At 45.0% G+C, this 27,090-nt stretch overlaps 1 protein-coding gene across 1 annotated transcript; it reads right to left on the reverse strand.

Moving 5' to 3' along the window:
• Window positions 1-1,767: 1,767 nt before the first annotated feature.
• Window positions 1,768-22,846, reverse strand: LOC128345818 (zinc finger protein RFP-like). The gene is made up of 8 exons (XM_053298360.1): window positions 22,729-22,846; window positions 21,092-21,620; window positions 19,260-19,355; window positions 16,197-16,427; window positions 15,959-15,981; window positions 14,822-14,937; window positions 10,166-10,192; window positions 1,768-3,058 (listed from the first exon to the last, which is right to left on the reverse strand). The coding sequence occupies exons 2-8, from the start codon at window positions 21,503-21,505 to the stop codon at window positions 2,523-2,525; spliced, it is 1,443 nt and encodes a 480-aa protein (XP_053154335.1). The 5' UTR covers window positions 21,506-21,620; window positions 22,729-22,846; the 3' UTR covers window positions 1,768-2,522.
• Window positions 22,847-27,090: the final 4,244 nt, after the last annotated feature.

Raw genomic sequence — 27,090 nt, forward strand, 5'->3', positions numbered from 1 at the left:
CTCACCCACCAAGACTGCTCCATTCTCTCTCTTCCTCTCTCACCCACCAAGACTGCTCCATTCTCTCTCTCCCTCTCTCACCCACCATGACTGCTCCATTCTCTCTCTCTCTCTCCCACTAAGACTGCTCCATTCTCTCTCCCTCCCTCCCACCAAGACTGCTCCATTCTCTCTCTCTCTCCCACCAAGACTGCTCCATTCTTTCTCTCCCTCTCTCACCCACCATTACTCCATTCTCTCTCTCTCTCTCTCCCACCAAGACTGCTCCATGCTCACTCTCTCACACACCCACCAAGACTGCTCCCTTCTCTCTTGCTCTCTCCAAGACTGCTCCATTCTCTCTCTCTCTCTCTCTCTCTCAAGCCAAGCCTCCTGCTGCATCCTTTCCATCTTTCTTTCCCCTTCTCCATTCTTTTCCAAAATTATGAGAAGAGGTTCTCATTCCCTCCCCCCTTAAAAGTGTTCCATGTTTTGTGTGATGATTTGGCAGAGGTGGAAAGGAAGAACAATGCATTTTATTATATATTTTGTACAGATTGTATAATATTTATATTATTAGAATGAATTTTAATTCAACTTATTTCATATTAATTTAAATCAATCTTGGCCTTCCAGAACATCAAAAATTAAATATTGATTAAATTCATTTTTAATTCATTTCACTTTAATTCAGTTGATTGGTTGATTGATTGATATTAAGCGTTACTCTAATAATCAGCATCCTAGGAATTGACCTCGGCCCCCATGAACCAAGTCACAGTTGGTTTCGGCCCGCCAGGTCATTTGAGTTGTGCAGGCCTGATTTAGATCTTTTTGTAGGGGAGACAAATACATGTCCCTTTTGTAGGGGAGACAAATACATGTCCCGTATAAGAGATCTGCTGAAAGGATCTGATGAACTGAGAACTGAAAGGAGTTGCAGAGGGAATAATTCCTTTATGATGAACAACAGCTGAAATACCTGGAGAAGAGTAAAATCATCATTAGACAATTTATTATTTTAAAGCAATGTATTAAATGAGATATAACAGTTTGTCTTTTGTGATGAACATTCACAGAACTGATGCACTGCAGACCAGAATACACAGAGCTTTTGGTATGTATCTTGATCTCTCTCAGAAGATAGTTCTGCATCAGGGTGTGGCCAGCACTTAAGCTGGTACTCTGGCTACCCCTGGAAACTAAATTCCAACCTGTGATCTGAAGGACTGAATTCACCATGTTTTTCTGTGCAGGACCTAAAAAAGTGAATGTGAGCTGCACAAGAGCAGGGCAGTTCTCTCCCGTTTTCTCAGTTCCCATTTATTTCAATGAGATGTGCAAGGGAGAACTGCCTCCCACCCATTTAGGAAGGGAGATTAAACGAGAAAGGCACCAGTTGGATTTTCCAGTGCAGACATCAAACGATCTGTGCTGAGTCTCTGAGATTAGCACAAATGTTTGTGTTGTTGTTATTTACATTTTATATCTTGCTCTTCCTCCAAGGAGCCCAGAGAGGTGTACTACATACTTAGGTTTCTCCTCACAACAACCCTGTGAAGTAGGTTAGGCTGAGAGAGAAGTGATTGGCCCAGTCACCCAGTGTTAGGCTTTTACTTCCCAGAAAAGTGTACAAAAAGACAAAAAAAACCCCAAAAAAGTATTTCAAAAGGACAAATAACAGGAAAGCTGTTCATGTACTTAAGCCCTTCTTAGAGAATACTTAAGTGTCCTCTATATCTGCAACAGACATACCTGGAACACGAAAAAGAAAAACAGACAGAAGAATTTCCAAACCAGGCTTTAATAGGAAATTAAGAACTGGCACTCGTAACATCAAGGCAATACAATCCCACATACGTAACATATATGTAGGGAGCAAGCTTAAAATGAGTCCCCCCCACAATTAAATTTGACCTGAAAGACAAAAGATTAGATTTACTCCACAGTGGATGGCCTCATTTCCTTGCTCGACTAACTCCATTGCCCTGTTCTCCTCACTGCTTTTTGCTCAAGTCTTCAACTCCTAGCATAGAACCCCATAAGGGCTTCTGCTTTGATTTCAGACAGAAGAGAAAGAACCTAGAATGCCACCTGGCCCCAAGGAGAGATTTGATACATATACATACACATCATAGTGTATATAGTACATATATGTATACGTTATAGTGTTCCCTCTATAACTACCTGAGTGCTAGACAGTGAGAGACTTAATGGTGTCCAAGCATTTCAGTATCTTAAATATAAATAAGACTGGACACATCACTTCCAGTTCCCAGTTGCAGATCTTAGACTCCTCCATGTGTAGGGCAAGAGTGAACGAAGTAGAGAAAGTCAATGCAACAATTCAAGATTGATTTATCTGAAATTTTCTGTGTACCACCAACTCTTGCCTTGCAGATGGATCAAAAATAAGAAACCACAACACTTGCTTGGAGACCATTAAGTCTCACTATCACTGTCGTGCTCTCAGGCAGGTAAAGAGGTAACACTATAAAGTCATCTATAGTCAGGATGGTGGTGGGTGTTCATCTTCTTGAGATTCAGCACTTCAGACCGACTCCTGAATACACCAAGAAAAAGGGACGGATCCTTTCTCCAGAAAAAGAGGCAGAAGAGAAAGTGAAGATTTGTTTGCCTGTATCTACATTAGAAAATGCTACACGGGATTCTTCATAGTCCAGCGATACCCGGATCCTTCTGAGCTTACTAACCAAGGACAACTTGGTTGGTTTAGGGGAAGTCAAAGCTAAGATTTCAAAGAATGGCCCATACGTATAATGGCCTGACTTCTGCACAACCCAGAATCCTTCATTAGGAGTTAGGGAGATCTCTCCCTTCCTCTTGACTGACTCTCGTGTGACTCCCACAGCCCACTGGGCTGATTCCCCCTCTACATCCACCTCCCACTGATGCCTTCCTGAAGTAAATTTCTCACGGCCCAGAACACAGGGCCTAACATCAAATCTCTCAGGGTTGCCAGGTAGTTGCCGATACCCCCCTCCATTTTTCACACTCTTCAGATCCTCTGACAGAATGAGTTCAGGATGTGCCGTGTCCGGATCCAGAGTCACATTCACTGCAGGACATAGAGAAAGAAGGAGGAGGCTAGATGTTACATAAGAACAGCCCTTTTGGATCAGGCCCAAGGCCCATCTAGTCCAGCATCCTGTTTCATACAGTGGCCCACCATATGCCACTGGAAGCCTATAGGCAGGAGTTGAGGGCATGCCCCCTCTCCTGCTGTTACTCCCCTGCAACTGGTACTCAGAGGCATCCTGCCTTTCAGGCTGGAGGTAGCCTATAGCCATCCTTACCTGGATATTGTCCAGGTAAGAATTATCATAATCTGTTGCAGAATCATTCCAATCCAATCCAATCTTTATTACAATCATAGACCAGAGTAGCAGAATCATTCTCAAAACCTTATTTCTCCAGGGCATTTTCCAGATTGCGAGCCTTACACCGCAAAAAGTGGTGTAAACTGCAATGTTTTGTGGCACTAAATTCAGACTACATTAGAGATCCTTTGTAAGGGGGCAAGCCTCCTACAATGGGCAAATACAGCTTTTTCTTTTTCTTTTTCTTTTTAACGGACTTGCAACGTTGTAGCACTATAATGCAAAGATAAAATCCGAAAGAAGGCATTGGAAATGTGAACAACACCTTCCTTACAACACAGGCAATACAGAAGCATACTTAAGGGACCTGTTGTGACACTGTGATAGCGTGCAATCTGGAAAGTGCCCGGCTATCTTCTTAATTTGGTCAGGAGGCCCAGCAACGGACAGGGGGGATAATCTCCCTCATGCACAAGCTGGTTAAGGGCTGAGAGAAAACATCAAATGATGCAGGCACAGGACTCAGTCATTGGGATTTTTAAAATTCAGCTTTCCCAATAAAGCAGACATTACATTTAAGCATAGATTCATAGAACTGGACAGGAGAAATGCTATATATAGTCCAGCTCCTTACACAGAGCCAATAATAATAATAATAAACCCCAGTGAGGCACTACCTTGGCGTGGTTGTGGGGCTTGCATGCTCTGATGAAGGTGAGAGCTATGCCAGAGGTCCAACCATACTGGACAGGTCTCACCAGAGGAGCCAGACAAAGAGTGCCTCTCCCATCAACAATATGGTGAGACGTAACTTTAATAAATCTATACCGGATTGGTCGTCGCCCGGGTCAACAAGGACCGCACCAGGTGCTATAGTCCCTGGACATCTGGTGGCAAGTGGGCAACAGGACTCAGGATCTTCAGCTGAGCAACCGGGGCTGGAGACTGCAAGGTTACTGGAAGAAACATCGCTTAACCGGAAAAAGTATACGAAAAATGCCAACAAGGAAATAATGACCTGCTATTACAAGTCTAGTCCAACTAGAAGAGGTTATTTAAAAAGAATGTACCAAATTTGGAAAGAGAAGCATCCAGCGACTGGGCCTGCTGGCGGCGGCGGCCACGGCAGGGCGACTGGGCCCGATGGTGGTGGCGGGGCGACTGGGCCCGATGGTGGCCGCGGCGTGGCGACTGGGCCCGATGGTGGCTGCGGCGTGGCGACTGGGCCCGCTGGCGGCGGCCCTGGGCCCGCTGGTGGCGGTGGCCACGGCAGGGGGACTGGGCCCGATGGCGGCCGTGGCGGGGCGACTGGGCCCGCTGGCGGCGGCCCTGGGCCCGATGGCGGTGGCCATGGGGGGGGGGGGCTGGGCCTGATGGCGGCGGCGGCGGGGGGACTGGGCCCGCTGGCGGCGGCCCTGGGCCCGATGGCGGTGGCCATGGGGGGGGCTGGGCCCGATGGCGGCCATGGCAGGGGGACTGGGCCCACTGGCGGCGGCGGCGGGGTGACTGGGGCCCACTGGCGGCGACGGCCGCGGCGGGGGGACTGGGCCCGCTGGAGGCGGTGGCCGCACTCGGCCCCACCGGAGACGGGGGGCGGGTGGAGAGAGAGAGGTAGCCGGCCCCAAAGAGCGCACAGATGCTCTTCCGTGGCTGGGCAAGGTAATTGAGAGGGTGGTGGCCTCCCAGCTCCAGACCGTCTTGGAGGAAACGGATTATCTAGACCTATTTCAAACGGACTTCTGGACTGGCTTGTAGAAGAAAAAGAAATAGAAAAAAATCACAAAATACAAAGATCTACAAATTGAAATTGAAAGGCTGCGGCAGAAGAAGAAACAAAATAATCCCAGTAGTGTTTGGTGTCCTAGGTGTAATTCCAAAACACCTTGAAGAGCACCTCAACACCATAGGGGCCACAGAAATCACCACCAGCCAATTACAAAAAGCAACTTTACTGGGAACAGCCTATATTCTGCGACGATATCTATAATAACAGCAACAACATTGATAATAAAATTCTGGCATCCCAGGTCCTTGGGAAGGACCCGATGTCTAGATAAAACAAACCAGTCAATGACACCTGTCTGACTGTGTAAACAAGGAATGATAAACAAACAATAAAACATAGAAACATGGGAGCCAGAGAGGTTGTGCCCTGAGAAGTTTTAGTGGGGGTGGGTGGGGTGGGGTGGGTCTTATAGGAAGCAAAAATGAAAACTTTCAAAAATAAAATATCTGAGAATCTGGATCAAAGATAAGATTATCCAGAAAGTGCTGATGATTGATGAGATCCAACACTTTCTCTATTGGCCAATAGTCATCACAAATATGGACACATGAGAAGCCCACTTCCTAGGCTGGGGAGTATGCAGGGCAAAATCTTGCTTTAGAGAAAGAATGCAAGATCAGCACACAGCAAGGAAGCAGAAAACAACAACGGGAGACCTGTCTCAGAAGGGCTGAAAAGAGAGGCCTTTCAGAGACCCAGGGCTCTTTGGGGAATTCTATGAGTCTTGTCTGGCTCTTCACATTTAGGATGTCATGGTTTCCCTCCAGACTTCCTATGTTACTTTTCTGATCCCAGTGTTTACACTGTGCACATCAAAACACAGGTCCAACCCATTCACGTGTCAACTATGTCCAGGGGAGTTCATTATCCGTAACAAGGGGGAAATTCATGTTTGCTCTGTGAGACTAGTTCACCTCCCCATATAAAACATGATTATAGAACTTCCACATCTTCAAAGCATTTTCCATAGATTATGTCAGCAAACTTCACATTTGACCTATAGAGTAAACTGGTGGTGTTATGTCCATCTTGTATGGGTGTACCTGTGAGGCTCAGAAAGGGGAGGGCTTGCCTACATCCACCTAGCATGTTGGTGACTCCAGCAGGACTTCTGATAGGAGCTTCCCTGCTCAGCTCTTAGGCCCTTTTCACCCCAGCTTTCAGTCACCTGTTGCTACCCTCACCCACAGATTCTTTCACCCATCCTTGCTTCTCGGGTTACCCAAGTTACCCAAGGAAGGGAAACAAGAAATAAAAATGAGGTATTTTTAATGTGATGGGCATTTAATAATGGGGCTTCTATTTTAATTAGTCCTGGGTGAGGATCTTTTAGAATGTGTCTGGGCTTGCCTGGAGATGGGGAGACGGGACATGTCCACTGACTATGGGGCGGCCATCCCGGTGGTGGTGGTGGTGGTGGTGGGAAACTGAAGAAGTAACGCTGGCAGGTCAGTGGGCTATTACAGGGGAAGGGGACATAGAAATCTAATACCTGTTTCTCCTTCCGGCTGTCTTGCCAGCTCTTTGACCTTGGCTTGCAGTGCCGACCACCCTTGGAACCTCACCTTGCTCCTCTGTAATGCCAGGTCACTCCGGAACAAATCAGAAACCATCCATGATTTGATTCTGGATGAAGGTGCCGACCTGGTATGTATTACAGAGACCTGGTTGGGGGAGGCTGGGGGCCCAGTGTCCACAATTACTTCAGTGTCTGATGTGGAAGTATCCAGCGACTCCTCTTATGTGGTTAGGTTGGATCAGTTCCAGTTTGTGACTCCTGAGGATGTGGACAAGCTGACTGGAACGGTGCGGCCCACTACATGTTCTCTTGGTCCTTGCCCGACATGGTTTATTTTATCTGGCAGGAGGTTTGTTGTAGAAGGCCTGGTAGAGATTATAAATGTGTCTCTGAGGGAAGGTAGGATGCCTCCTTGTCTTAAGGAGGCAGTTATTAGACCGCTTCTGAAGAAGCCTACTTTGGATCCCTCAGGGTTGAGTAACTACAGGCCTGTCTCCAACCTTCCGTGGCTGGGCAAGGTAACTGAGAGGGTGGTGGCCTCCCAGCTCCAGACAGTCTTGGAGGAAAAGGATTATCTAGACCTATTTCAAACTGACTTCCGGACTGGCTATGAGGTGGAGACTGCCTTGGTTGGCCTGATGGATGATCTCCAACTGGCAATTGACAGAGGAAGTGTGACTCTATTGGTCCTTTTGGACCTCTCGGTGGCTTTCGATACTATCAACCATAGTATCCTTCTGGAGCATTTGATGGGGTTGGGGGTGAGAGGCACTGCTCTGCAGTGGTTCCATTCCTACCTCTCGGGCAGGTTCCAGATAGTGTCCCTTGGAGTCTGTTTTTCTTCAAAATTTCAACTTTTACATGGTGTCCCTCAGGGCTCCATATTGTCTCCGATGTTTTTTAACCTCTACATGAAACCACTGGGAGAGATCATCAGGAGATTTGGTGCAGCGTGCTATCAGTATGCTGATGAAACCCAAATCTATTTCTCCATGTCAGCATCTTCGAGAGAGGACATAACCTCCCTAAATGCCTGCCTGGAGGCAGTAATGGGCTGGATGAGGAATAACAGACTGAGACTGAATCCAGATAAGACGGAGGTACTCATTGTGCGGGGTTGAAACTCTGGAGATGATTTTGATCTGTCTGTTCTGGATGGGGTCACACTTCACCAGAAGGAACAGGTACGCAGTTTGGGGGTGCTTCTGGATCCGAGTGTCTCCCTGGTGTCCCAGGTTGAGGTGGTGGCCAGAGGTGCCGTCTATCAGCTTTGGCTGATACGCCAGCTGCACCCGTTTCTTGAGATAGATGATCTCAAAACAGTGGTACATCTGCTGGTAGCGTCCAGACTGGATTACTGCAATGTGCTCTATGTGGGGCTGCCTTTGTACGTAGTTTGGAAACTACAGTTGTTCCAGAATGCGGCAGCCAGGCTGGTCTCTGGTTCATCTAGGAGACACCATATTACTCCCATATTGAAGGAATTACACTGGCTGCTGATATGTTTCCGGGCAAAATACAAAGTGCTGGTCATAACCTATAAAGCCCTAAACAGCTTGGGCCCTGGGTATTTAAGAGAACATCTTCTTCGTCATGAACCCCACCTCCCATTAAGATCATCAGGAGAGGTCCATCTGCATTTGCCACCGGCTCATCTGGCAGCTGCTCGAGGACAGGCCTTCTCCGTTGCTGCTCTGAGGCTTTGGAATGCGTTCCCTAGTGAAATAAGAGCCTCCCCATCTCTGACAATTTTTAAAAAGTATTTAAAGACACATCTGTTCACCCAGGCTTTTAACTGATATTGTTTTAATGTTGTTTTTAGAATATTGTTTTTAATTTTAAAAAAATTGTTGTGTTTTAAATGTCTTGTTTTTGTTTTTAACTAATGTTTTACCTTTGTTTTTATCTTGTTGTAAACTGCCCAGAGACGTAAGATCTGGAGTGTCATCCATTGCATTCATAAGGAATGGGTTCTGTGCCTGCGCAGGGACCTCACGGATCGATTAGCTAGCTCCTCGCACTGGCCCAAACTGCCAAGCACGCCACCACGGCATGATCAATATGCCCCTCGTGGCATCCCTGAGTAATTGGGATACAACTCGAGTTATCAGTGGTTGCAGTGGAAACAGATAGTATAGCCTCCCTTTCCATTTGTGTTGAAAAGCATCCCCTAGTGAGCATCTGCCTATTCCTGCACGCGAGCAGTATGCCCGACATTTTGCGTTCGCAGCAGTCATAAAGAAGTCTACTTCTGGCCAACCCCAGTTGTTGAATATATCCTTCAGGTAGGTAGACCATGTTGAGTTCCCACTCGTGGTGTTGGCTGTGCAACAATGTCCGACTCAGGCCGTCCGCCTGCACATTGTCCTCCCCTCTTATATGCAACACCATTGGGACTACTGAGTGAGTGATACACCACATCCAAATTCTTTGACTCGACTGACAGAGAGAGCATGATACAGTTCCCCCTTGTTTGTTGTCTGGCCCCTATGTTACAGGTAAGCAACCTGTTTTTTTTGGCCGGTATAAAAAATGTTAGATAGATAGATAGATAGATAAACTTTCTGTTAGGGCTGCCATGCCCCCCAGAAATCTGGGTATCACCTGGATTTTAAGCACCTAACCCAGTTTGCTTCGCCCACCCAGATAGGCCTGGATTTCAGCTTTCTTTCTTTCTTTCTTTCTTTCTTTCTTTCTTTCTTTCTTTCTTTCTTTCTTTCTTTCTTTCTTTCTTTCTTTCCCTTTTAAAGCTAAGCTTGTAGAAACGGAGTTATGGAGCAGAACATGTAGTCACTATACTGCTCAACCACTGGACTTGGATTAAGAGAGGTAGTACAGGAGGCTATCATTTTCACAAGTACAATAATCCACTGAGAAATGTTGCCTTTGTTTGTTATCAGCAGGGGATCTCTATCGGGCAGTTGAGAGGATAGCTTGCGTTTGATGTGAATCACTAACTGCCTACCACTGTGTATTGTAATGTTTAAGGACTTTCTTGGCTTTACGTTTAATTCATGCCTACTTAGAAGTTAGAAGAAACTGTTGGTATCAATCAGATCTTCTCTCAAATAATTTTATACAGAATTGCAGCCTAAATTAAGAAGCTGTGCATTTTTTTGTTCTATTCCTGCTGTCAACGTGTCAAGGAAAAGGGTCAGGCAAAGATATCTTCCGCAACTATTGTTGGTAGATATCCAGAGCAAATACAAGTCAACAGGAAACAGCCCCTGCTAATTTGCATATGCAAATTATTTGCAAGCCAATGTACATGATACGCAAATTAGACACGAGGCAGAATACGGCAGCCCTACTTTCTGTTCTGCAGATTAGTCATTTGCCTAATGCGGCCTGATTAAATATTTGAATAAGGGGCTACCACTTAGCCTCCATTCCCTTGCCCTTATATCAAAGATTTCTCATCTCCATTGGTTCCCTGCAGATATTTATTATTTATTTTATTTTATTTTATTTATCAAATTTGTACACCACCCCAAACTTTCGTCTCTGGGAGGTTAACAATAGCAATAACAATATATTTACCTTTGTATAGTGCTTCTTCCAGATACGCTGTTATGTGGAGAAAGAGGATAAGAAATATAGTCAGGCTCTCTTATACATTTCATTGTTTCATTTCATGTATCACCCCCCCCCCACACACACACAATACCTTTTGGTGGTGGTGGGTGTAAATTAAGCCTGGTGGCTTCTAAAGTTAGTAGAGCAGGGTTTCTTAACCTTGGGCCCCAAGATGTGGTTGAACTACAACTCCTATCATCTTCAACCACAAAGGCCATGTCTGGGGATAATGGAAGTTGTAGTCCAACAACATCTGGGGGCCCAAGGTTAAAAAACCCTGTAGTAGAGCAATGGGCAGGGCAAAATTTTGACAATACTAACAAACTAGCCAACCCGCACAGAGCATCTGTGCGCTCTCTGGGGCTGGCTGTTCCCCTCTCCCTCCTGCCCCACTCTCCCTCCTCCTTCCTCCCTTCTGCCCCACACTCTTGCCCCTCTTCCCCTCCCTCCCACCCCACTCTCTTGCCCCCTCCCAACTACCCCACTCTCTCTTGCCCTCCCTCCCCCTCCCACCCCTCTCTCACCCTCCTGCCCCAGTCTCTCCTGCCCTCCCCCTCTCCCCCTGCCCCTGCCCTCCCCCTGCCCCACTCTCTCCTGCCCTTCCCCCTCCCCCTGCTCCTCTCTCCTGCCCTTCCCCCTCCCCCTGCTCCTCTCTCCTGCCCTTCCCCTTTCCCCCCTGCCCCACTCCCTCTTCTCCTCTATCCTGCCCAACTCTCTCTTGCCCCCCCCCACTTTTACCTTCCCTCCACTCTCTCTTGCCTTCCCCCTCCCCCATGCCCTCTTGCCCTCCCCCCACTCTCTCCTTCCCCTTCCCTCCTTCCCATTTTACTCTCCTTACTGGGTGGTGGGAGGCCAAAAAGGGTCCCCCTGCCACCACTCCTCCCAGGCGGCGAACAGGGAAGTCCCGCCGCCCGGTTCCCTCCCACCCCAGCCTCCCACAGGTGCCTGGCCTGGGAGGCTGGTCCCACTGCCACCTGGCTGAGAGCTGCCTCCTGGCCCGCCGCGGGGCCGAGTGCCACCTTTGCGGCCGGGCCCGCTGCGCCAAGTGCCGCCTCCGTGGCCTGCCGGGCCTGCTGCCACCGCTTGCCAGCTTCTGCGGCCAGCCTCTTAAGGGCCGGCTACCTCTTCCCCCACCTTCTGCCCCAGTCTCCGGGCGGGCACGGGCCCAGGCACCAGCCAATCAGGCGCCTCTGCTGCCCAGCCAATCAGCTGGGCACTGGGTCGCACATTCGAAGGCACACCCAGGAGAAATAATAATATAGATAAGCAAAGGCCTTTCAAAACTCACAAAATAATCATCTTCCACCCCACTCCTCTCCCCTCCCAGTCTTAGGCCTCCCTACCTGCTACCTGTGCTGAGCTCTAAAGTAGAGATCAGATGGGGGGCTGGCGGACTGTTCTGCTGCTTTTCCTCTCAGCTCTGCTTAGGGATGGAGGATGGCCTGTAGCCAGAACAGCCTGGTCGGAGGGCCTTTAGCAGCACCCAAGCCAAGGATGGGAAGAGGAGGAATGGGGGCACTTGATCAGGGCCTGGGAGTCTAGGGAGCCAGGAACTGGGCTGCTAGGCCATGAGGGGGAAGCAGAAACTTAACTGCAGAAGATCATGCTTAAGGATTGCTTATAAGATAGGAACTTATTTCTACCTATGGGTGTCCAGATCTTGTGGGATTTACTGGAGTCCAGCAAGACAGAGCACGTGTAATAAAAGCAATCTGACACGGCTGTTGCTGGCCCACAGACCCTTCAGATCAGAGATTCTGAGCCTGGAAACTGCATTTCCAGCTGGGAAATCTGCTCCCATTCTCTTTGTTAGAATGGTTTCCGAAAACTCTTTGTAGGTTCCTTGCAGACTAGTGGAGGACTGAAACTAAAATGTTTCATTCAATTTAGAGTCTCAGTGGGGGCAGGTGTCCCACCTGCTCCAACTCTACTGTAACCCTTGGACATCTATAACTTGTGGGACTTCACTTCCCAACATGCTCCAGACAGAGATCCTAGAGAGTAGCCATATTTTCTATATAAATGCAGAAATCTAAGCAATCATATTTTCCTGTGTCTTTTCACCTTTTCCCAAACTGTTTTCTTTCTCCCTCTAAACTATTTTTCCTCTGGGGGGTTTCCTCTCCCCCAACTGTTAAACAGTGCTTCTCTCTCCCTCCAAACATATGTTCCTCTCCCAGTAAAAAAAAAAAAGGGGGGGGGGAGGAAGTAAGACCTTGAGCCATCTGTGCCTCTGGGCGCTCAATTCTTTCACAGCATTATTGTCTCAACTGGCTTGAAAGTGTGGTCTCTGAGGTTTGTTATTTTATTCCAGCCCTAGTTCAGACATCTCAAGGAGAAAAATAACTGAATGTTAAGAGTTGGGTGGGACCTTTATAGGCTGCTGCTCAGTGCAAGAAACCTACTTCAGCATCTGACAAATGGCTGTCCAGCCTCTATTTGAAAACCTCTAAAGAAAACCTACTAACTTCTAGTGTCCACCATTGTGCAAGGTAGACTGTTCCACTCTCAAACTGCTCTTACAGTTAGGAAATTCTTCTTAGTGTCTAGCCTGAATCTGGTTTCTTGTCCCTTGGTTCTAACCCTACCCTCAGGAACAACAGAGAATCAGAATCTATTGTGATGAGCAGGATGTTTGGCGATTCTTTTCCATGGCCGCCGAACTGGTTCGGAGGTCTGGCGGTGTGTGTGTGTGTAAGTTACATTGGGCACTTCCAGTTTACTGACCAGGGCGATGAGGGACGCTGCCACCCCACAGCAGCAATTTTGGAGGCAGCGCCAGCGGCCAAAACAGTGGTGGAGTAAGCACACCCTCCCAGCTCCTTAAAGGTAATCTGCTGCTGAACTATCCAACAAACGGTTCTTGCACATCCCTACCTTCTATGTTACAGCCTTTCACATATTTGAAGACAGCTATCATGCCTACAGTCTCTTATTATCAGGGATGTCCCTTATTTCAGCCCAGAATTGTTTAATTGTTAATTGTTAATAATCCCTTATGAGATGATGATGATGATGATGATTACAACATTTATATCCCACTCTTCCTCCAAGGAGCCCAGAGCGGTGTACTACATACTTGAGTTTCTCTTTCACAACAACCCTGTGAAGTAGGTTAGGCTGAGAGATAAGTGACTGGCCCAGAGTCACCCAGCTAGTTTTATGGCTGAATGGGGATTTGAACTCTGGTCTCCCCGGTCCTAGTCCAGCACTCTAACCACTACACCACACTGGCTCTCCTTATTTTCAGCTAATGGGAAGAACCTATAGCTCAGATCAAACCAGTTATTTTTACTAATTATGAAACAATTAATGAGCTCCAACTCCTTTCTGTTCTCGCACCCTACCAGAGTACTCTGTGGTTCTGGTGGGCTGCAGGTCTTGGGTTGCCAACAGTCCCATACTGGGGACATTAACATAGTGTTACCATCTTCCCAGATTTTCTGGGTAGTACAAGGATTTTAAGCATGTCACCCAGATTGCTTAGTCCACCCGCATTCCCTTGGATTTCAGCTTACTTTCTTTTTTCTAAGATAAGCTCTAACCCTTGAAGAAGTGGAGTTAAGGAGCAAAATGTGCAGACATTATTCTGCTCAGCCTCTGGCCTTGGATTAAGGCAGGAGGCTAGCTGGGAGAGTTTCACAAGTAATCCCCTGAGAAATGTTGCCTTTGTTTTGTTTTGTTTTATCAGCAGGAGGTTTTACAGACAGCTTTATGCTGTGGGGTATCCGAGCAGCAAATCTACTTCGCAGCAGATTCGAGACAGTTTAATCCGGGGGATTAGGCACCTCATAGACAACTGCACATCAAAGACAACTGTTGGAGTTTAGCAGAAACATCCCGCTGGAAATAGAGGATTATTTTAAGTCAGACATACCTTGGGCTAAGACAGAATGTGCAGCCTCCCTTGGGGATGCGGGGAGAAACAAAGCCCTGTCTGTCCTGGTCCCTGATAGCCCGTAGGGAGTTCGGGTTAAATCCAGTGAATATGTGGACTGGCACACTCCAATCAGGAGTGGATGGGGCGGGGGGAGCAATGTCTGCAAAAACTCCAGGGGATCTCTATCAGGCAGTAGAGAGGATAGCTTGTTTTTGTTGATGTAAATCACTGCCTCCTACCAGGCTGTGTATTGTAATGTTTAAGGACTTTGGCTTTACATTCTATGCATGCCTACTTAACAAGGTTTCTCTTTCTAGAAAACAAAATTACATCACACCCAGTTTGGCTAACCATGTTTATATCAATAAGCAGAGGCGAAGCAATCTACATTGTAACTTAGAGTAACTTTCAGTGCAAGTTGAAAGTGGTAAAAACACATACTGCACTCAGGCTCCGAATAACTCCCAAATACTCCGCTCCTCATGTCCCTTATTTGGGCAGTTGAATGTTGGCAACCCTAATCATACCTCCCCTGAGTCTTGTCTTCCCCCAGGTGAAATATACCTAGCTCCTTTAACCATACTTAATAGATCTTGCTTTCCAGACTCAGCGAGCTTTAAACAAGGGATTGTTGCTCTTTAAATAAGGAGGAACAGGCTTCTCTTGCCAGCAGCCCAGACATGGAACATTTTTAAAAATCGACATACACTCTGCTTCCTGAGTTGCCCCCCACCCCTTACCTGCACATTTTCCAACAGCCTTTTCTAGAGCAATATTTTTCTCAAAGTGAATTCTGAGTGTGTCCTCCAGCTCTGGAGAAAAGTCCACCAGTTGTTTCCCTTGTGCTCCCTTACACCTGGAAGGGAAGACAATTACATACTGGAAAATAGATAAACAACAACAAATATTTATATACCGCTTTTCAACAAAAGTTTCCAAAGTGGTTTACATAGAGAAATAATAAATAAATGACATGGACCCCTGTACCCAAAAGGCTCACAATCTAGAAAAACCAAACATGATAGACACCAGCAACAGTCACTGAAGGTACTGTGCTGGGGGTGGATAGGGCCAATTACTCTCTCCCTGCTAAATAAAGAGAATCACCACGTTAAAAAGATGCCTCTTTGCCCATTTAGCAGGGTCAAGCAGTAGCCTGAAACAGCAGGCTAGGCAAGCACAGGACCAATCACAAAGAGGAGTCTTCAGTCTGCCATTCAACTCTTGGATAGGGTTATGCTAGAACAGAAAGAAAGCCTTTCTGTACACTAATTTCTGTGAAACTGACTCAAAGAGACAGAAGGGCTCTGTCCTTCAGTCGCACAAGCTGCTTTCCTCACCATTCCTCCCACATGTTTCTTTTATAGTCTTTGTGAGATAAGAGGAACACACAGAAAACAAATAACAGGTGAAAAATTTGTCAAGGTCAGACAAAATTAAGATGCCTCTGTTCAATGGCCGAGCCCATGTTGTGCAATGACATAATTACCCATGTCCACACACTTCACAAGAGAAAGCACATTATCTCCAATGACACAGACACAATTGCAGCCAAATGGCTGGGGTAAAGAGTTTTTATCCCTTTCCCTGAATCTAAAAGATTCAGATGTTTAAGGTGCAGTTGCTCTCTCTCTCTCTCTCTCTCTCTCTCTCTCTCTCTCTCTCTCTCCACCCTCTGCTCTATACACACACACACACACACACACACACACACACACACCAACAACAACCCTCCCCCCCACCAATAAATTGTTCCCTGGAAGAAAACTGTTTTAAAAAGTTGATTGTGTCCAACAGTGACCCTATTCTGAAGTAAGTGTGTGTGTGTGTTTAAGGGACCTAAAAACTTTTTCAGAGCAGGTGAAAGAACCACATACCTGGCTAAGGTGCTTTTGATGTCCTAAAAGAGAGAACAAGAGAAGTGCATCTCAGCTACACAGACAGAACATACACTAGACTTCTTAGTTTTTAAGAGCATTTGTTTGTCCCATCCTTGTCTGGGTGAACCAGTCATTGTTCTAGGATCATGTCTCTCTCAGTTCTAATCATAGGCTTCATAGAGAGTCACCCCTACCTCTTGAGTATCCCGAGAGGGATCTTTGCCTTAAGGCTCACCTGCAGAAATTCACTTGCTGGCTGCTGGCTCTTCCTTTCCATCTCTGTGATCAAGTTAGTGAGACTAAAAATCTCCTCTGAGAGTCTGGTGACATTTTCTTCCTGTCTCTTCTCAATCTTCTTTTTCAGATCATCCAACAGAGCCAGCCAGAAGCACTTTTTCTCCTCCAGAAACTTCTGCATTAGCCCAAAGGAAGAAATACTCTTCTGCCTCTCCTCTTCCACTTGTGCCTGGGAGAAGGGACAGATCCTTTCAGTGAAAGTCAAGGGAAATCAGCTAGAGCAGGGAAAGGAAATCATATGGCACCTTTATAAATGTAGATAATTCCTGGCTATTCATGTTTTCTGGATTCTCTCCTGTATGTATTAGAAACATTATTGTTTTGGTCTGACAACCTCCAGGCTGGATGAATGCGTTCTATGTAAGGCTGCCTTTGTACGTATTGTAGTTCTGAAACTTCAGTTAGTTCAAAATGCTACAGCCAGATTGCTCTCAGGGTATCCCGGAGAAACCACATAATGCCTTTTCTTAAACAGTTGCACTGGCTGCCTTTATATTTCTGGACAAAGTACAAAATGCTTATTACCTTTAAAGCCTTGAATGGCTTAGGTCTAGGTTACCTGAGAGAGTGTCTTTCTCCGCAACATCCCCACCACTAATTAAGATAATCAGTAGGGGTCTGTCTTCGGGTGCCATTCGGGTTCAAACGGTGGCAACCTGGGATTGTTCCTTCCCAGTTGTTGCCTCTAGGTTGTGCAATGTGCTATCCATCGATATAAGGAGATTATCTTCCCTGGAAGCCTTAAGGAGAGCCTTAAAGAACCATCATTTTAGCCTGGCTTTTAATGATATCTAGTTTTAGTTTTAATTTTAATCTGGTTTAAAATGTTGTTTAATTGTTTCATTATGTGTTTTTTATTTTAATGTAAGCCTCCCTGAGCCACTTTAGGAAGGACAGTAAATAAATTGAATAAATTAAAATAAACAAAACTTGAATATAAATGAAATTCATTTATCACTTGATGCTGCAAAGATCAAGTATTGAATTTGCATTTGTGAACTATACCAGGGGTTCCCAACCTGTGGTAAATTGTAGCTAGGGATGATGGGAGTTATAGTCCAGCAACATCTGGAGTACCACAGGTTGGGAACCCCTGAACTATGCTATAGACACCACAGAACAACACTCACTAAAGGCAAAAACTCAGATATCAGATGTAGTGTTATGTTGTTGAAAATTTTCTACTACTGTATGTTTTCTTGGGGAAAGCTCCATTATTGTCCCTTAGTGAACATATCTGTTTTCAGCGCCTTAATTTCCTCCCCATACAATTTAAATAAATGTTACTGATTTACAAGTATTCCAATACAAATAATTTTGAAGAAGAAGTAACGGTAAAGTGTGCCGTCAAGTTGGTTTTGGCTCCTGGAGACCACAGAGCCCTGTGGTAGAAAACAGGAGGGGTTTACCATTGTCTCCTCCCATGCAGTATGAGATGATGCCTTTCAGCATCTTTCTATATCACTGCTGCCTGATATCGGTGGACCAGTGGGGATTTGAACTGGCAGCCTCTTGCTCGATAGTCAAGCATTTCCCTGCTGAGCCATTAGCTGGCTGAAGAACAGGTAGCAACAACATTTAAACCTACTGTAACTACACAAGCTTTATTGTATTTCCCCCTTTATAAGGGATGTGCAAATTGATTTGGGTACAAATTGATTTGTACCCTAATCTAGCTGATTTGGGTGATCTGGAGACAAAACAAGTCACCCCTGTGGTCCATTGGCTAGATTTGGGTACAAATCGAATCATGCCTGATTCAATTCAAATGTATTCAAGATTCAGATCCCTCCTATTAATTCCCCCAGATTCCCAGCTTTCATTTTTTAAAAAAAGCTAAGCTCTAGCCCTTGTAGAAGTGGAGTTATGGGGTAAAATGTGTGGTCACTATTTTTCAAGTGTTTGAATTCTTTGGTGTATAATAACTGTCCCTCAATTAATCCCTATGAGGATTCATTACACATTTTCATTTCTTCTATTCATTTTGACTGTCAACAGTGCCAACTGTCAAATGCCATGTGCCAACTACATCCTACTCCCACCCGCAAAGCAGTGGGGTACTACTCAGTTTATGTTCTAGGATATTTTTTTCAAGTGTTGTTCAAGTGTCTCTTTGGTGTCTAATAACCTTTCCTCATAATGAATGCCTATGAGGATTCATTACACACCAAAGAGTCTAAACCCTTCAAAAATTCCTAAAATATAAACTGAGTACCAGTGGCTTGTGGGTTGGGAGGTATTTGGAACATGGAATGCCACTAATTCCCCATCCCCACCTGAAAAGCAGTGGGGTCAAAATGAACAGAAAAAATGAAGGTGTGTAATGAAGACACAAAGAATCTAAACACTTCAAAATACCTAAAAAATAAACTGAGTACCCCAGTGTGTGTGTGTGTAGGGGGGAGGGTTTAGTTGACAATGGCAGTTGACAGCTGGCACTGTCCAATGATAGTCAAAATGAACAGAAGAAACGAAGGCGTATAATGAATCCTCATAGGGATTCATTATAAGGAAAAGTTACTAGACACCAAAGAATCTAAACATTTCAGTATTCCTAAAAATGAAAATGAGTACCCCGCTGCCTTGCAGGTGGCAGGGGTGTGGGGTGTAGTGGGCACATGGCAGTTGACAGTTGGCACTGTCCAGTGACAGTCAAAATGAACAGAAGAAATGAAGGTGTGCAATGAATCCTCATAGGCATTCATTATGAGGAAAAGTTATTTATCAAATATTTATGTTCAAGAACTTTTAGATATTGCAAAAGGTTATGAGATACTCATTGCACATACAATTAGCATAGCACACTTGTTTACTAAATATATGTCAAATCAAATTGTTAACTGAGATCCTAATTGATTTAGGACACAGGAATCCACCCCTCACCCCCCACAGAAAACCCACATCACTTTGGAGATGTCTGTTGCTTCACTGTTAAAGGGCCTAAGGAGTTTACCAGTTGACACACAGCCACACCATCTTATCAGCAACAAGAACAACCTACCAGACACTTCTGACCTCTCTGATCTTCAACCACTGTCTGTTCCATCAACTTCTGTCTTTCTTTCTCCAGAGATTGCATCCGGGATTTGATTTTTTCCTGAACAAACAGAAAAGGCCTTTGCTCTGTAAGTATGTGTCCCATCTAAATGATCAGGGTCAGGGAGCTTTTTAGAAAACTGGGTCTGCTTTGGTAAAGTGAGAGTCAGTTTGTAATTGCAGAGCTGCCTGCAATTTGATAAGGAATGTTTAGAAAAATCAGAGGTTTCCTCTGCGACGTCTCCCTTTATGTTTTCTCTGTCTTGGCTGGGTAATATTTTGGGAATATGTATTAACAAGCTTCTAACAAACAAAAAACAGTAGTTACTAAGTAAAAAAAATAACTATGATAATCAACAGGAAAATATATGAAGAACATAATGCACAAGCTGCATCTTTCTTGCCATGGGAATGAACTGAAAATGGATCTGCAATATGAACTTGGAAGGCAGTTATCTATACCCTTTTTCTGAACTTGGTCAATCCACTCGTGGATTATCAAAGGCAGAAGCAGGAGGATTGGGCAGGGCAGGCAAGGAACTCAGACCATGTCATTACAAAAGGAAAGAGAGAGCTCAGCCAACCTGCCTAAAGGACTCCAACAGGCATCAACTCACAGCAAGCGATGCCTAGTTATGTGGGAGGTGTAACCGGGCTTTGCACACTCTCTCTGCTGCACCTGAGGCAAGCTCCACCACCCATCTTATTGTAGGACATACCAAGATTAAGGACAAAGAATTGCCATTGGGACGCAAGCACGGTTCCCTCTAACAGGGATTCCCAGATGTTGTTTACTACAACTCCCAGCATCCCCAGCTTCAGTGGCCTTTGACTGGGGATTCTGGGAGTTGTAGTCAACAACGTCTGGGAATCCCTGTTAGAGGGAAGAAGCAAGGACTGATAAAATGGGACTTTGCATCAAATCTTCCTTGGGATGTTTACTGAGAAGCAAGCCCCACTGTTTTCAGGGAAGTTTACTCCCAGGTAAGCATGCAAAGGACTGGATCGTTAGTGAGTTAGTGGCCAAGGAGGGATTTGGAGCAAGCATTTCCCATGTATGTGCACTATTTCCAGCCATAGTGCTTGTTGAAATGCATTGTGAAATATTGGTTGGGATTCTGCATGAAACCTGCAAGTCCCTGAATAAGACAATACAGAGGACTTGCCATGTGAATGGTCACAGAAATACATATAAATGGCCTTGGGGCTTTGTTGTGTCCATTAATTAAATTTCAGTATGGCCATAGAAGCGCATTGACATAGGTTTGATACTGCTAAGTGTTCTGCCTCCAAGCCCTTATTGTACCACAAAGCAACACGTTTTTCTCTGTATGCAGGCAAACACACCACATAATGAATTTGGGGCAAAGTAATTCTCTAACGTTTGTAAGGGGAGGGAAATAACTGTGAGCATCCCTCTGCTCAAGTAGGATTCCAGAACCATACTTACTCCTCTTTGGGGAGAGGGGCTCCTTTTTTGTGTACAGTACATCTGTGATCAGTAGCAGGACAAATGATGTTTTTAGGAGACAACTGCAAAGCCTCCCTTACAGGGTGGTTGTAAAGTCTATTGAAATAATGTAGGTAGATAATGCACATTAAATAGCATCAAAAGAGTGGCAGAAAGGAGCAAGGTGGTGTTATAACTGTAGCAAGTAGGAAGAAAATGCAGACATTTTCAGAAAACCCATCCTAGGTTCTGCTCTGAAGTGGGACAGAATATTGGAAGAGGAATGGAATGTTGGGAGCTTTCCATTATCTAACCACAACTGTGCATCCAATGTGGTGCTTTCCTACCTTAAACTCTCCAGAAGCCTCCTCCAAAGGAATCACCCAGTGTTCCTTGTGCTCTTTGGCTTTGTCACACACCACACAGATGGGGGCTTCATCATCCTTGCAGAAGAGTTTCAGGGGCTCCTGGTGCCTCGCACACATCCCACTCTTTTCTTCTGCTCTTTTCCCCTCCTGAAGTTTCTTGACGAGTTCCACAACATTTGCCAGTTGTTGGTTTGGTTTGAAGTTCTTTCCCTGAACCGTTTCTTTGCACTGAGGGCAGCAAGTGTCTGTGTCTGATTTGCTCCAGCACTGGGTAATACAAGCTTGGCAGAAAATGTGCCCACAGTCTATGATCACTGGATCTGTGAAATATTCCAGGCAAATGGGACAAGTAGTTTCATCACAAAGCTCTCTGAGGGTTCCCCCGGCTGCCATGGCTGCTTCTCAGAGAAACATACTGAGAGAATCAAGTTGGGCTCCAACTTAAAACAGTAGTCGGATGGTTACTGGAATGTTCCCTGGCTTCAAAGAGATTCAGTGCTGTAAAAACCTACAAGTTTAAGACCAGAATTAAGCCGATTTCATTTTGGCCCAAGCTCCACAAAGCCAAGAAATTGGAAGCTCATATTTATGTCTGGGACTTTAAGAGATGTGCCATGTGATCAGTAATTCTGTATGTTTGCTACATTTTATACCACCAGATCATAAAATCTCAAGTTGGTTTACAAATCACTAGATCCTCAAAACAAGTAAGGACCACTAGAAGTTTTTGTTTTTTTAAAAATGCATTTTAAGGCTGCCTCTGGGGCCATCAAAGATGTTCAATCCTGTATCTTGACAGGGAGCACGTCCAAAAGCTCAGGGGCAGCTACAGAGAAGGTGGATCTTCAGATGAGCCAGTGGTAACTGTGGGCAGACCTCCCCAGATAATCTTAGTAAGTGGTAGGATAGGGATCATACAGAACAAGGTGTTCTCTTGGGTGACTCAGGCAAAGCCGTGGGGAAGGAATGGAGTGCCCAACACTCAAAGATGCCCCCCCCCCATTGGTTTTGGTCTTATACTGCCTTAGGAAGCATCTGAGCCTTACTGTCTCCCTAGAATTATCCTGGGAGTTGACCCATGCTAACTCCCAGTTGTGCAGTTTTTAATCATTTTATATTGTTTTGTCTTGTAAACAAACTGCATAGAGATTAGCTTAATGAAAGGCAGTATACAAATTTAATAATAAATAAATGCCTGTTTGTTGCTTACATCATTTATTTAACAGGTCCGGCAGTTGGGAGAGGTCCTCCTTCTAGCATCCTTCACCGTCCTTATTCTGACTTAAGACAAAGGTGGTTTTATGGGGCACTCCAGTAAAGGCTGAGCAATAGCTCCATCCCAACCTTATCTCAAATTCAGGGCAAAAGGTTTCTGAAACCTTGACACTCATAGGGCCATTGCTGAGGTTTTAGAATTTTTCTTTCAGATTACAAACTTATGTCATTGTGCAAACCTAGGAAGTTCCCCAAGGATGTAGAACTTTAGAAGACACGACTTGACTTTGGGGTGGTCTCGTTTCACACCTGAGACTCAGCCCCAAGTTCATTCTTGATGTGTACATGCACACGCACCAGAATTGTAATAAAATCGACCATCCCCCAAATGTAATACTTACCTCCAAGATAATATAATCTATTAAAGCTGTAAGCGACAAAGCCAATTTCTTTCCCTCGTCTTTCTGCTGCTTCTGTTTTTCCAACAGACGTTGTCAACATTCTGTGACTGTTGGAGTCTACTGAGCATGCTCAGTCTTCATCAGTCCTGCCCCCCCACCCCTTTAAGCTTATAAACTTCAGTAGGAGTCAGAGTTTTTGATTGCTCCTTAAAGATATTACTATACAGGTGAAACTCGGAAAATTAGAATATCGTGCAAAAGTCCATTAATTTCAGTAATGCAAATTAAAAGGTGAAACTGATATATGAGACAGACACATTACATGCAAAGTGAGATAAGTAAAGCCTTAATTTGTTATAATTGTGATGATCATGGCGTACAGCTCATGAAAACCCCAAATCCACAATCTCAGAAAATTAGAATATTACATGGAACCAAGAAGACAAGGATTGAAGAACAGAACAATATCGGACCTCTGAAAAGTATAAGCATGCATATGTATTCAGTACTTGGTTTGGGCCCCTTTTGCAGCAATTACTGCCTCAATGCGGCGTGGCATGGGTGCTATCAGCCTGTGGCACTGATGAGGTATTATGGAAGACCAGGATGCTTCATTAGCGGCCTTCAGCTCTTCTGCATTGTTTGGTCTCATGTCTCTCATCCTTCTCTTGGCAATGCCCCATAGATTCTCTATGGGGTCAGGTCAGGCGAGTTTGCTGGCCAATCAAGCACAGTACACTGTATACTTTTCAGAGGTCCGATATTGTTCTATTCTTCAATCCTTGTCTTCTTGGTTCCATGTAATATTCTAATTTTCTGAGATTGTGGATTTGGGGTTTTCATGAGCTGTACGCCATGATCATCACAATTATAACAAATTAAGGCTTGACTTATCTCACTTTGCATGTAATGCATCTGTCTCATATATCAGTTTCACTTTTTAATTTGCATTACTGAAATTAATGGACTTTTGCATGATATTCTAATTTTCCGAGTTTCACCTGTACTTTGGCTTCCCCCACCTGCCCTGCCTGTTATAAGATAGGTAGTAGATGTGTATGATTGATTGATTGATAAAAAATAGTATTTGCTTTTTGTTTTTATGTATTAAGACTTTTTTATACCACCCAAAACTTACATCTCTGGGCGGTTTACAATAAAATAAAAACATTACTTAAATGTCTTGGGTGACTGATTTTGAGTGGTCATCAAAGAAACAGCGAGGAGACATAGGGATTGATGCCTCAGGGCACGGTTCAAAATCCATAGTAAAGTTCTCCTGTATAAACTAATTGCAATGAATGGGAGCTGTACTAGACAGTGTTTTCCCTCACTCTGTTTCCTCCAGTCCCCTTCTGCCCTGCTCTGTCTGCCTTTAAGAAAGATCTCAAGACAAACCAGTTTATTTGTTTACAAATTTATATACTGCCCAAAACTTACATCTCTGGGCAGTTTATAGTAAAAACACAATTTTTAAAAAGTAAACATTAAAACAATTTAAAACTTAACAGGTTGAAAATATTAAAATAGTAAATCTAATTAAAAGCCTGGGTGAATATCTGTTCATCCAGGCTTTTCGTTATTTATTCTTCTAAATATAGTTTTGTTGATTGCTTTTAGATTTTTTTAATTTTATGTAAACCACCCAGAGAGTTTCCCCAGAGGCATCTGGCAGGCCATTTTGGGAAACACGATGCTGGACTCAGTTAGCCTTGGGCCTGATCATAACAACATAAGAACAGCCCTGCTGAATCAGGCCCAAGGCCCATCTACTCCAGCATCCTGTTTCACACAGTGGCCCATCAGATGCTGCTGGAAGCCACAGGCAGGAGTTGAGGGCATGCCCTCCCTCCTGCTGTTACTCCCCTGCAACTAGTACTCAGAGGCATCCTGCCTTTGAGGCTGGAGATGGCCTTTAGCCCTCTAACTAGTAGCCGATGATAGACCTCTCCTCCATGAAGTTATCCAAACCCCTCTTAGAGCCATCCAGGTTGCTGGCTGACACCACATCTCGTGGCAGAGAATTCCACAAGTTGATTATGTGTTTTGTGAAAAAGTACTTCCATTTGTTGGTCCTAGATTTCCCGGCAATCAATTTCATGGGATGACTCCTGGTTCTAGTGTTATGTGAGAGGGAGAAGAATTTCTCTCTGTCCACTTTCTCCACCTCATGCATGATTTTATAGACCTCTATCATATCTCCCCGTAGTCGTCTTTTTTTCTAAACTAAAAAGCCCTGATCCAGCAGGGCTGTTCTTATACGTGGTTTTATTAGGCAGTTTATAGATCTAATAAAACAAATATAATTTCAACAAGTCTTGAGCAGGAAGATTAGCATGCCCCATGTTAATTAAAAATATATTTATACACCACTTTCCAATCAAATTCACATAGCAAAAAAAAAAAAAAAAGAGCAAAAATTACAAGGGAGGTGCCAGCTGGGTTTTCTATCCTTTGGGCCACCCTTGTGTGAAGGCAAAGAACTACTTGTTAGAGTACTCTTTGGAGGGCATGCCAACTAGAACAATGGAGTTCCAAGGCAGTCAGGTACAGGGATTAGCCTGTAGCAAGTCCACATGATGAATGGCCCCCACCCTTAGCTGTTTTGTTCCAAATCCTAGGAATTTACCAGAGAGTCTGGACGCTGTCCAAGGAAGGGAACCACACAAGGAACCACGCAGAGAAACCACACAAGGAATCACCCAAGGATAATAATTTCAGCTCAGGACCAGGACTCGAAGTCCCAAGGATAAAATTGTAAAGCACCTAGAAAACAGGCCTTGCTGGGAGTGAGCCAGCATGGCTTCCGCAAAGGTAAATTTTGCCTCACCAACCTTTTGGGCTTCTTTGAGAGTGTCAACAAGTATGTGGATCAAGGTGATCCAGTTGACATAGTCTACCTGGACTTCCAAAAAGCTTTTGACAAAGTTCCTCATCAAAGACTCCTGAGGAAACTTAGCTGTCATGGGATAAAGGGACAAGTACATGTGTGGATTGCCACTGGTTGAAAGACAGGAAACAGAGGGTAGGGATAAATGGAGAGTTTTCGCAGTGGAGGGAAGTAAGAAGTGGGGTCCCCCAGGGATCTGTACTGGGACCGGTGCTTTTTAATTTATTCATAAATGATCTAGAAGCAGGGGTAAGCAGCGTTGTGGCCAAATTTGCAGATGATACCAAACTCTTCCAGGTAGTGAAATCCAAAACGGATTGTGAGCAGCTCCAAAAGGATCTCTCCAACCTGGGGGAGTGGGTGACAAAATGGAAAATGCCATTCAATGTTAGCAAGTGTAAAGTGATGCACATTGGGACAAAAAACCCCAACTTCAAGTATATGCTGATGGGATCCGAGCTGTCGGTGACGGACCAGGAGAGGGATCTTGGGGTTGTGGTTGACAGCTCATTGAAAGTGTCAACTCAATGTGCAGCAGCTGTGAAAAAGGAAAATTCCATGCTAGGGATCATTAGAAAGGGGATTGAAAATAAAACGGCTAACATAATGCCCTTATACAAAACTATGGTGCGACCACACTTGGGAGTACTGCGTACAATTCTGGTCACCACATCTTAAAAGGGACATTGTAGAAGGTACAGAAGAGGGCAACCAAGATGATCAGGGGCCTAGAGCACCTTTCTTATGAGGCAAGACTACAACACCTGGGGCTTTTTAGTTTAGAAAAAAGACGACTGCGGGGAGACATGATAGAGGTCTATAAAATCATGCATGGTGTTGAGAAAGTGGAGAGAGAGAGATTCTTTTCCCTCTCACACAACACTAGAACCAGGGGTCACTCCATGAAATTGATTGCCAGGAGGTCTAGGACCAACAAACGGAAGTACTCTTTCACACAACACGTGATCCACTTGTGGAACTCTCTGCCACAGGATGTGGTGACAGCCAACAACCTGGATGGCTTTAAGAGGGGTTTGGATAATTTCATGGAGGACTGTTGACAGCTACTAGTTGGAGGGCTGTAGGCCACCTCCACCCTTGGGGGCAGGATGCCTCTTGAGTACCAGTTGCAGGGGAGTAACAGCAGGACGGAGGGCATGCCCTCAACTCCTGCCTGTGGCTTCCAGCAGCATCTGGTGGGCCACTGTGCTAAACGGGATGCTGGACTAGATGGGCCTTGGGCCTCATCCAGCAGGGCTGTTCTTCTGTTCTTCTGTAAATTCTCCAGTGATGTTTTCCTCCCACTCCCTGAAATCTCTCATTCATTTAAAGGAAGCTTACAGGATTATGCCATCTTAATTAACAGATAGAAAGTGCCAGTTGGATTTTACATCTTATGGGCTACTATTGTCAAACTATCAGCCCTGACCCCCGCCAAACTGCTACTTCCAAGAAAAACACTGTCCAAACTG

Source organism: Hemicordylus capensis, chromosome 2 (assembly GCF_027244095.1).
Source record: "Hemicordylus capensis ecotype Gifberg chromosome 2, rHemCap1.1.pri, whole genome shotgun sequence".
NCBI classification, from domain to species: Eukaryota; Metazoa; Chordata; class Lepidosauria; order Squamata; family Cordylidae; genus Hemicordylus; species Hemicordylus capensis.

Excerpts from the sequence above, each read along its gene's own strand:
- LOC128345818 (XM_053298360.1), bottom strand. The coding sequence starts at position 21,505 with ATGGCAGCCGGGGGAACCCTCAGAGAGCTTTGTGATGAAACTACTTGT. Across the intron at positions 14,938-15,958 it reads ATCAAAAGCACCTTAGCCAG|GTGTAAGGGAGCACAAGGGA; the intron begins GTATGTGGTTCT and ends CTTCCCTTCCAG. Across the intron at positions 3,059-10,165 it reads GGAAGAAGCACTATACAAAG|TGAATGTGACTCTGGATCCG; the intron begins GTAAATATATTG and ends TATGTCCTGCAG.